The 11,575-nt window shown below is 44.7% G+C and overlaps 1 protein-coding gene across 1 annotated transcript; it reads left to right on the top strand.

Moving 5' to 3' along the window:
• Window positions 1–5,390: 5,390 nt before the first annotated feature.
• On the top strand, window positions 5,391–9,343 carry ZCCHC3 (zinc finger CCHC-type containing 3). Its single transcript, XM_005887924.3, has one exon. The coding sequence runs from the start codon at window positions 6,675–6,677 to the stop codon at window positions 7,887–7,889; it is 1,215 nt and encodes a 404-aa protein (XP_005887986.2). The 5' UTR covers window positions 5,391–6,674; the 3' UTR covers window positions 7,890–9,343.
• The last annotated feature ends 2,232 nt before the right edge of the window (window positions 9,344–11,575 follow it).

Genomic DNA, 11,575 nt, shown 5'->3' with positions numbered 1-11,575 from the left:
GTATCTAAGACCCAACACAGCCAAAATAAATAAATAAAATAAATAAAATTGTTTAAACCTATCATTCTATATGTTTAAAAATCTATTTTTAAAAAAGAGAGAGAACACTAGGCCAGAGCTCCCAAACTTCTCCCCCTCTTAAAAATCACAGGAAAATGTTTTAAATAGCACTGCACACTGTGGTCAACAGAAAAGACTGCTATGGAAAAAGCACACAATATTGTAAATTAACTATACTTCAATAAATAAATAATAAAGAAAACATAAATAAAAATAAAGATCTCATTTCCCAACCTCCCTTGTAGCTACATGAGGCCATGTGATTAGGTTTTGGCAAATGTGAGCAGAAGAAACATGTGCAGTTTTTGGTCATGCCCTTAAAAGGAAAGGAGACTAGATAAACATGGAGACAGAAGGCACTGGGATCGCAGAGCTGTCCTGCCAGGTGGAGGCTCTAGTATCCACTGATGACTGGCTTTTCCTGGTTAAAGGTGGAATTCTCCTTGGTACTGATGCTGCAATAGGAATGCTAGCTGGATTTGTTACAACATTATCCTTGGCTAAAAGACAAAGTCCTAAATGGCTCAACAAGGCCACGCATTCTTAGTGGAGAGTAGGTATTCCCTTACCTTTCGAGCCCTGGGGTGGGGCTCACTTTATGCATGGTGTGGGGTTGCTGTGATCAGCTTCACATCTGGAAAACTTTGGGAGTTCACAATGCATTGTACCAGACATTCAGATATAGCAGATTATTTAATCTTCACAATAACTTTGAAGCAGATGAAAGACTTTTGAAGTAAAATGCAATCAATATTTCCAACAATTCCCAGGAACTCTTTTTTAAAAAATATTTGTCAGCACTGGGTCTTAGGGTCTTAGTTGCAGCATGTGGGATCTAGTTCCTTGACCAAGGATGGAACCCGGGCCCCCTGCATTGGGAGTGCAGAGTTCTAGCCATCGGACCACTAGGGAAGTCCCTCTGAAGAACTCTTGGATTGACTGTTGAGTGGGAGGAAGCACTGAAATGCAAATGAGTTGAGCATGGTGGATAAAGTCCAGAACAACTGTTATGGGAAGGACTGTCTTTGGAGAAGCCACAACAGCAGAGGGACTCAATTGATTTCTCCTCAGGAACACATGCAGATTGCTGACTGACCTATGGGATAGACGGCATTCAGTGTCCTCACAGGAGGCCGACAGTCATTTCTGTGTGCTGTACTTTACAGCTGATTTGGTTATGTTCAAGTGTGTGTGTGTATGTGTGTGTGTGTTGGAGGGAGGGCAAAGTCTTCCCAAAGCTAGGAAGACTGTTTAAAAATAATTATATGGATAACTTCTCTATGTGGAGAAAATCCCAGGGGAAATACTTTTAGGACTATTTAAACAAGAAACAGTTGAAACCAAGTTTCTTACCTGAAAAAAATTATACTAACCTATAATGGAAAGTCTTCAGAAACAGACTCCAAACAGCAGTAGTAACTCAATGTGTCTAACTAAATAAATTTCAACAGCCTTTCTTGTCAGTATGTGGCTATCAGAACTTAAAGGATTTTCTGGTGTTAGGCAGACTCCAAAATGATGGGGTTAACAGGTAATCCTGTCCATCAGGCAGTGGGTGTGGCTTTGGTCTCCTGAAGGCAGTCTTTGATTTTTACTTGCTAGTCATTTACCCTAAAACCTTACCATAAGGCCCTGTATATTCTTAGATAAGAAGCCAGTAACAGATTATGATAACTTGAAAGGATAATCATGCTAAAATAATAATAAATTGGTTCTGGGTCCCTAAACATTGACGGTTTATAGTTTTATCTCAGTTGTCAAGATAAAAATAGCCCAATTATCACCTATCTTAACAAATGATTTTAACCAGAAAGTCATCTGAGTATTGAGTCTCAATATTGATGAGCACCACCTCCCTGATGGAAAGAGCTACTGGTCTATTCTTATAAACACTCCTAGTCCTTTCCTGTCCTCCTAGATCTCTCCCAGAAAGCAAAAAAATATCTGCTTTTGCTGGGGATTAACTTTTTTTAAGAAAACTACATTAATATGTCAATATGCCCAGAAAACTAACTTTTGATTGAATATTATTGTGTAATTTTTTTATGATTTCTTAGGCTCTAATTAGCTATCAGATTTAATAAAGTACATTTGAAATGTATCTCATAATGAAATCTTTCAGTTTTAAGGAAAATTTTTAAATGAAATGTCAAGTGCATAATGTAACAGTTTTCTCTGGACCACGTTACCCTGTTAAAATTGCTGCATTGTTAATTAATTAAACAATGTTAATAAGCACCTGGGAAGATAAAGAGCCTCAGCTTGTGTGCTGATAGAACCATGAATGTAAGTTGTCAGTAAACAGTAAGCTTGATGTAGGCATCGTTATCTCCATTTCACAGACATGAGGCAGAAATATATAAGTGAATAACCATATAAGCTTTGGAGTTTATATGCTTGAGGGGGCACAGATTTTGACAATCGAAAAAACAGAACTATGTTAAACAACATGGAACTGAACATTATTTTTCATACAAAGTTAAAGCACATTGTATTTCCTTCCTGACCACTTACCCACTTGCTTCGAGAGAGATAAGCTTCACCTGAATTATTATATCTGATTGATGATTGTCATTTATAACTTTATTGCTACTCCTGTCAGGCATTCCTTTGGAAAAGGAGTATGGATTCATTCCATATTCTATAGATTATAAGATAAAGTTAGGCATGTATCTGCTTATACTTTTTAAGATAACCTGTTTTTTGTTTTTTTTTTTAATCTGTCTTTATACTTCAGTTCAGTAGCTCAGTCTTGTCTGACTCTTTGTGATCCCATGGACTGCAGCACTCCAGGCCTCCCTGTGTTTATACTTAGAAGTATCTCTTAATAGTAGGCTTCCCTGGTGGTTCAGATGGTAAAGAATCTCCCTGCAATGCAGGAAACCCATGTTCTGTGCCTGGGTCGGGAAGATCCCCTGGAGAAGGAAATGGCAGCCCACTCCAGTATTCTTGCCTGGATAATTCCATGGACAGAGGAACCTGGCAGGGTACAGTCCATGGAATCACAAAGAGTTGGACACAACTGAGCGACTATCACTCAAACTACTACAAGCTTCGTGACACTGGGCAATTCACTTCCATGACTGACCCTACTTTCCTCATCTGTGCATAGGAACAGTAATTCTAAGTCACAGATTTTTTTTCTCTCTTGTTCTCCAAAACCTGCTTCTTTTTTCAAAGGCCATCACAAATCACACCTCCCCCACAGTCTCCTAACTAGCCGTTTAATAATAGTGCAAATTTCAAAACTCTGTCCATTAAAATCCAGACTGAGATGCCAAACTTACCAATTCTAATAACCCTCTCTGGCAATAATCTGCCAGGAATGAGTAAAGGCTGCCCTCTTCAGATGGCCTTTGTGCCCATCTGGACTGCTTTGCTCACAGGATACCTGCCTGGCCCCACAGCTTCTGGTTCAGCGATCTCTACAATCTTCAGCGATCTCTGACTATAGACTTGGTCTACAGTCAGACCAAGCTGACTGCTGGAGCAGTACTGAGGGGAATGGTTGACAATATTTTTAATAAATTCAGTGAGAAATCAATATAAATGTTTAGTCTTTTATCCAATTCACAGTGCTGATTGTGATCATCAAGAAAAACAACTAAAAATGACCAAAAGAGAATAGACAAAACTTGGATCTGCAAAAGTTAACAAGAAAAAAGGCATTGATGGAAAGAATGGCCATACCCATACCAGCAAAATCTTATGACAGAAGAAGATATGGTTAGTAAAACTGAGAAGCAGCCAGACCCCAGTCCACAGATCAAATCTTTTCAAAATACAAACAGATCTCTCAGTAGTCAGAAACAAAACAAAAATGCCCAATATATCTTGATTCCGTGAGGGGTCCTGTCTAGTACAGTAAAACAAGAAAAAGTGTTAAGATCTGAACAGAAAGATGTTCATTATTTACAGACAATATGACTGTCAACAAAGAAAAGGAAATTGATTCTAAAAGCCATTGGAAACCTTAAGATTTCAGTATTGTTGGCAGATATGAGTACAATACAAAAAAATTCAAATGTGTTTCCTTTAAACACCAACATCAAATATGTGATTTCCAAAGATACCATTTACAATAGCAACCAAGGTGCCTTGGAATAAATCCCTCCCGAAATTATACAAGATCTCTATGAAGAAAACCATAAATTACTATTGAAATTCATAAAATAAGACTTACATAAACGAGGAATCCCAGAGGGCCATAAATGGGGAGACTCAGTATTATAATATGGCAATTCTGTATAAATGCAATGTAAACCCAATTAAAATTCCCAAAAGTGGTTTCCTGGAATTTACTAAGCTGGTTCTAAAATTTATACAGAGGATCCAAATATAGCTGAGACAACCTCAAAGAAAAAAGAGAAGGAAGAACGTTTCCCATTTAAAAAAAGAAACTAGAGTTAGGCTTCACTTTAAAAACAGGAAGATCTGGCCACAGTGGGAGCAGTAATTAGCTGGAGTTGACTGTCAGCTGCCCCTTCAGATAGACTATGGGCCCTCCAGCTCCCCCATTTCTTTATTTAAAGTACTTGCCTTGTAGATAAATGATGGTGTGCTAGTTACCTGGGGTGGGGAGTTAGGGTAAGAGGAACAAAAGAAATTATTAAAAATGAATAGGTTCTAGGACTTTCCTGGAAGTCCAGTGGTTAAAACTTCACTTTCTAATCCTGTGGGTGCAGGGTCTGATTCCTGGGAGGGAAGCTAAGATCCCACATGCTTCAAGGCCAAAAACACCAAACATCTAAAGGAAAAAAAAAAGATGCAGGGTTGTAACAGATTCAATATTTTTTTAAAAAAAATGGTCCACATCCAAAAAAAAAAAAACAAAAAAACTTAAAAAAAATAAAATACATAGGTTCTGGTTATGTAAATATCCTAACCATGAAAAAGATATGAGCAGGCGAGCACAAAGAATAAAAGAGTTGAGTGTGTGAATCTAAGATTTTGATACTTCCGGTTAATGATCCCAATTCATATGATCCTGGGCATTTGGGGCGGAGAAGGGATGGAGGAAATCAGGTCAGGAGTTATAAAGTGAAGGAATCGGAAGCACAAGAGTTGGAGATGCTGGCTTCCTGAGACCAGTACTGGAAGTGGAGTAAAGGGAACGCTTTTAAAGAACTCACAGGGATTCTACCTACCCAGATGGTAGGTAGAACTGCAAGAGAAATAGGAAAGAATCCAATACTGGCAGAAAGGAAGAAAAACCTTTTCTGGAAACCCACCGTGGACTAACCTCTTTGACACAGATTATCTCCTAGAAACCCCACTTTAGTCCTCTGAGAGTAGATATTAATATACCCTTTGCTATGAATGAGCAAATTGAGCTATGAAAACCGAGGTCACTGTCCCCACGTGACAAAGCTGAGATTGGAAGCAGTCAAACTAGGGTCTCCCTGACTCCACAAATCATCTTTTCTTTCACTAAACCCAGAAAGATCACTGAAGCACCCTGAAATACAAGCAGTTACGGTAAAGAAAATAAGATGACAAAAGATATTAAACCCATTGCCTTCAAGCACTCAAATTTTATCACTGCTTCCAAACACAAGTTGAGACAACAGGGAGGAGTAACAGATTGTGTCCAGTGCTAGCTTTAGTTAGGGAATCTGTGTGAAGGAGGTTTTCTAGGGAGTATAATCGAAAGAGTCCTTTTTCCACAATGTCAGAAGCAAAAAAGTGGAAGAAATACAAGCCACCTTCTCGTGGGGCTGCCTGTTAACTCTGCCACTTGGCCAAGTGATTTAACTCCTATCTCTAACCCCCTGCTTCCTATAAAATGGGTGTAATTACAGTGCCGTTTTGGAAGGTTCCATGTGATAAAGCTTGCAATGTGCTTAGAACAATATTGGACACTTAAGTCCTCGATATAATTGCCATCACGAATATGATGGAGGTCTTTTTAAAAAAAATAATGCAATGTCACTTACTTGGAAGTGTCTCAAAAAATGAGTGACGGATAGAGGTGTAGTGTGATAAGGTATAGTAAAATTTTAATGATAGAAAGTTAAAACAGTTTAAATGTTAAAAGTAAAATGTTCGCCGCAAAATTCTACTTTCTGCGTGTTTGAAAATGTCCATAATCCAGGGTTGCAAAAATAATGCATTGTGATCTGCTTTGGGAGGAGGGAGAGCTAAGTTTTGTCTGTTTTGTTTTAAAATAGAAAAGGTACAAAAACGAAAACAAAATGGGCGAAATCTTCCTCAACTCTGTCCCGCCTTCGGACTGTGGGCCGTTAGCAAAGCCACTTGAATGAAATCATCGAGGACCGCTTGCGAAACAACAAATCCTCGAGAGCGAGGGCAAAGCTGCCAAACCCTCGCGACGGACAGGGACGCGCTCCAAGATCCCCATCCCGATTCGGAGCCGAGGAGGTGGGGTTGGAACGAGCACTAGCGGAAACGCGGTCCAGCCCTTACCAGGGGGTTCCCGGCCCGAAGCCGCAGGACGCCCGAGCGCCTCAAGTAGATACTTTGGCTGGGCGGGGAAAAGCAGCATCGAATTTCAAAAAAAAAAAAAGCCCAAACCCCCACAACCCCGGGCGGGCGCGCGCGATGGGCGCACTTTGGCTGCGGGAGCGAGTGGAGGATGCTGGGAAGGAGGTAAAATGGCCACCGGCGGCGGCGCGGAGGAGGAGAGGAAGCGGGGGCGGCCGCAGCTCCTGGGCCCCGCGCGCCCGTCGACCAGGGCCGAGGAGGCCGAGGGCGGCCGCGAGAAGATGGGCTGGGCCCAAGTGGTGAAGAACCTGGCCGAGAAGAAGGGCGAATTCCGTGAGTCGCGGCCGCCGCGGCGGGAGGAAGAGAGCGGCAGCGGCGCGGGAGGCGGGCTCGGTGCTCCCGCGGGTCTGGCGACACCGAGCCTCGGCGACTTCCCCCCAGCCGGCCGCGGGGACCCAAAGGGCCGCCGGAGAGACCCAGCCGGAGAGGCGGCGGACTCCCGCAAGAAAAAGGGTGCAGCCGAGGCGGGCAGGAGGAAGAAGGCTGAGGCGGCAGCCATGACTACCCCGGCGAGGCCCGACGCGGCCGAGGACGCAGCCGACCGGCCCCCCCAGGACGAGCAGGCTACGGCGGCTGGCTCCGCTGCAGGCCCGGGAAAGGGCCGCTTCCTCGTGCGCATCTGTTTCCAGGGAGACGAGGGCGCCTGCCCAACCAGGGACTTCGTAGTGGGCGCGCTCATCCTGCGTTCCATCGGCATGGACCCGAGCGACATCTACGCGGTCATTCAGATCCCGGGCAGTCGCGAGTTCGACGTGAGCTTCCGTTCGGCGGAGAAGCTAGCCCTGTTCCTGCGCGTCTACGAGGAGAAGCGCGAGCAGGAGGACTGCTGGGAGAACTTTGTGGTGCTGGGGCGGAGCAAGTCCAGCTTGAAGACGCTCTTCATTCTCTTCCGGAACGAGACGGTGGACGTGGAGGACATCGTGACCTGGCTCAAACGCCACTGCGATGTGCTGGCCGTACCCGTGAAAGTGACCGACAGGTTTGGGATCTGGACCGGGGAGTACAAGTGCGAGATCGAGCTGCGCCAGGGGGAGGGAGGGGTCAGGCACCTGCCGGGAGCCTTTTTTCTGGGGGCCGAGAGGGGCTACAGCTGGTACAAGGGGCAGCCCAAGACGTGCTTTAAATGTGGTTCCCGGACCCACATGAGCGGCAGCTGCACACAGGACAGGTGCTTCAGGTGCGGGGAGGAGGGGCACCTGAGCCCTTACTGCCGGAAGGGCATCGTGTGTAACCTCTGTGGCAAGCGAGGACACGCCTTTGCCCAATGTCCCAAAGCGGTTCACAATTCCGTGGGAGCTCAGCTAACCGGCGTGGCCGGGCACTGAACACCCGCCTACCAGCCAGGGTGAACACAGAGCCAGCTTACCCCTGTTAAGTGCCAAAACTTTTTTTTAAACCGTTTTTTATAGTTTTTTGAAGGAGATTTTCTTAAACCTACAAGAGACATCTCACTCTGCCTTCCTAAATCGAGTTTACTCCTTTCGGCCTTTCCTGAATTTGGTGACTCTGTCATCAGAATTGACTACCGAGAACTGTAGTGTGCAGATATGTTGCCCTGCCCTTTTTAAAATTTTATTTTCATTTTTGTATTCGGAGACTTTTTTTTTTCTGGTACTTTTTTACTTCCTACGCCTTGTCTTCTCCCTTGGTTTTTACCCTTGGAGCTGCCTTGCTCATCTTTATGCCCCAGTGCTAGGTGGGGGCCCAGCACATGGTAGGCACTCCATCAGTGTTTGTTGAATTGAGAACATCGTTGACTCTGGCTTCTGTCAGGGTGTTTATCTTTTGCAGTTCATCCCGTCCCCTTTTAATTTGCTGCTTCTAATCTGTGTGGTCTGAGAATTTGTGAAACCAGTGTTGTTAGAAGTGTATGTAACCTGAGTCAATAAGCTCTGAATGGTGGCCACGGGCCTCTCCTATGGCATTAGAATGCATGGACTTTGTGACAGCGCTTTCAGTGGCTCAGAAGCCGTTCTTCACAGAATCATGGAAGCTGGTTTTCCTGCTGAAAAGGACCTAAAAGTTGGTTAAGACCAATCCCCTGGTTTTCCAACAGATGAAACAGTACCAGAGAAGGTTATATGACTGGGTCGAAATCACATAGCTGTCTGGTGCCAGAGCTAGCCTAGAGTAGAGTTCCCTGACCCCAAGCCCGGTGCTCATTCCACTACCTCTCACACTTCACAACATTTTCCTCAACACTTGAGGGCCCAGAAAGTCTGCTCTTTCCAGAATGAGCCCAGGGGAATGCTAAGACATCATCTGGGGGAGGAAGCAGAAGATTTGGCAGGGGCTTCAGAACACTTGGGAGATATGGCAGGGACAAAGGAACACAATCCAGGGTGCACTCTGATGCCCGGGTACCACATCTGGGTTCAAGTGGTCCAGGTCTTTGTGACCTTTCCCCTCCCCAGTCATCGCCATCAGTGAGAAGTAGAAGCCCTCCTGAGTAAAGAAAGGTTTACATTTGCACCTTAGCTTCAGTAGCTAGAGCCCCTAGAGAAGCAGCTAACTGGAGCTCATCTGCAACCTCCTGGCTCACAGGAGAAAATGGAATTCTAAGTGAACTGTTAACTCTAAAATGTACTTGTTAAATAGGCTAAGCGAGGGGGCATTGGGTCTACTAAGTGTTACCAAGTTAAAGTAGAAAAGACAGTACACTGCTTTTCTTACTGTTTTTGTCTTTCCTTTATGTTTTGCTATTTCCTTGTGGCTTAGAATGTAAAATCGGTTGTTTAAAGTTTTGTTCTGAATAAATATTTATCTTTTGTATTGCTAATGCTGCTGCACTATTTCCTTTCAAAATATTGGCTGCAGAGGTTCACAGACCCTAGTTCAACCAAGGCTTGCCACACACCATTTGTTTACCTTGCAAATATATGTCCAGCTCCACAGGCAACATTTTACACCTACTATGTTGTCCCCTGATGCTGGGAAAGATTGAAGGCAAAAGGAGAAGGGGGCAGCAGAGGATGACATGGTTAGATAGCATCACTGACTCAATGAACATGAATTTGAGGGAACTCCGGGAGGGAGTGGAGGACAGAGGAGCCTGGTGTGCTGCGACTGAACAACAACAAATGTTGTCCCAGGCCCTTGGGAGTTGTTACCCAAACCTCTGCATCAGAATCACTTAGTATATAAAACTAAAGTGTTAAGTCCTAACTCACCTCCAAGGAATCAGAATCACTGGAGTGAGCGGAAATGTATTTAATAAGCACCCCAAGCAACTCTTGGGCAGCCAAGTTTGAGACCACAGTTCTGAATAGTACTAACAGGAATGAGAGGGACTCTGCCCTCTGGAGATTACAAACCAGTGGGATAGACAAAGGTAAGGTGTCAATTTCACATCTTACAGTTATTGTAATTGTACTGAATTGGATACAGATTGTTTATGGGCTTAAAAATAAAATGCTGTCTTTTCCAGCTATAAGGGAGGAAGAAAGTCCAGGAAACTTCCCATAGAACTCCAAGCCTCCCTGGAGACTCTAAACACAACCTTCTGAAGGAATTTCTGTCTCTGAGATGATGAGATGATCTGATCCTAAGAATTAACATTCCCAGCGTATTGATTCTCTGACTCAGTGATTTGAGGGTATTTCCAGAGCTGATCTGGTGCAGTTGAGGCCTGGATGGCTTTTGGGAATCATGAGTTTCAGAGCCAGCTCAGCCCTGCTCCTTCCCTTCCTGTCTCCCAAGGCAAACACACTCTTCCCTCCTCCATCCCTCCCTCCCTCTGTCCTCTTACCCCCCCACCTCTTCTACTCTGCCACAGGTTTCCCTCCCTCGCAGTGCAGGAGGCCTGATGGGGGTAAAAGCCTGCATTCATCATAGTCCCCTCCCCCTTCCTCCTAGCGGGCTCTGGGCCAAGGAGCCTCCTTGGAAGGAATCTTCCCTCTCTCTGCCCCTCCCCCCTAACTGGAGGGAGCAGAGGAACAAACTGTTTCCCTGCCCATGCTCCCTGCTCCCCCGCGCCCCCACCAGAATCTGCTCCAGGGCCTCCTGCCTGGCCGTCTCCGGACTGGGCCATGGGCTGGAACAGAACAAACCTCCCCCGACTTCCTCCCCTGATCTAACAGTCCCCAAAATAACAATCCCTCACTGTTCATGGGCTCCTGGGGAGGGTGTCCAGATCCCCAGACTGAGGCTGATGGGCTAGCTGACGTTCATTCCTTCAACTTTCAACAGTACTGAAGGCCATTAGCGCAAGGCCCCAAACAAGGTGCTTTTACACACCTGTGAAAAAGACAGTGCACTTGCAGAGGGAGCTACAGATAAGCAATTTTTAAAATAATATTAAGTATTTTTTATGTTTAAAAGAGTATAGAGTTGCCTCAGGGACAGGTCTGGCAAAAGAAATGATGATGTCTGGACTGAAACCTGCAAATGAAGAGTCAGGTGAAGAAGGAAGAGATATTCAGGCAACAGAAGCAGTCTGTGCAAAGAACCTGGAGACTAGAGCACAAGGTGTGTTCAGGCTGGCTGGAGAGTCACAGGAAGATGTGGTTGGGAAAAGGCCCAGAGGAAGTGACACAGGGCTTGTCAGTGTTAGAAGAGGCTTGGTTTTGTCCTAACACCCTCCACTCTGGCCTCCTTCATTCTGTTCATTTAACACACCAACTCTTTCAAGGCAATGGATTACAGCAAAATAGTCAAGTCCTTTGGGGCTCGAATTCTAGAGTCCTGCAAATAAGTAATTATAATCTGTAATAATGCACTGAAAGAAACATACAGAGTGATATGTTTAATAAGGAATATTGATCTGTTCTTGGGGGTGAGGGATACCTTCCCAGACAAAATGTTTGAACTGAGATCAAAAGACTAGGAAGTGAAGTCACTCAGTCGTGCCTCTTTGGGACCCCATGGATAGTAGCCTGCACCAAGCTCCTCCATCCATGGGATTTTCAAGGCAAGAATTACTGGAGTGGGTTGCCATTTCCTCCTCCAGGGAATCTTCCCAATTCAGGGATTGAACCCAGGTCTCCCACATTGAGGGCAGATGCTTTAACCT

The sequence above is a fragment of the Bos mutus genome, chromosome 13, assembly GCF_027580195.1.
Source record: "Bos mutus isolate GX-2022 chromosome 13, NWIPB_WYAK_1.1, whole genome shotgun sequence".
NCBI lineage: Eukaryota > Metazoa > Chordata > Mammalia > Artiodactyla > Bovidae > Bos > Bos mutus.
Note: the sequence above shows the minus strand (reverse complement) of the source record. Positions and strands in the feature narration are given on the sequence as shown.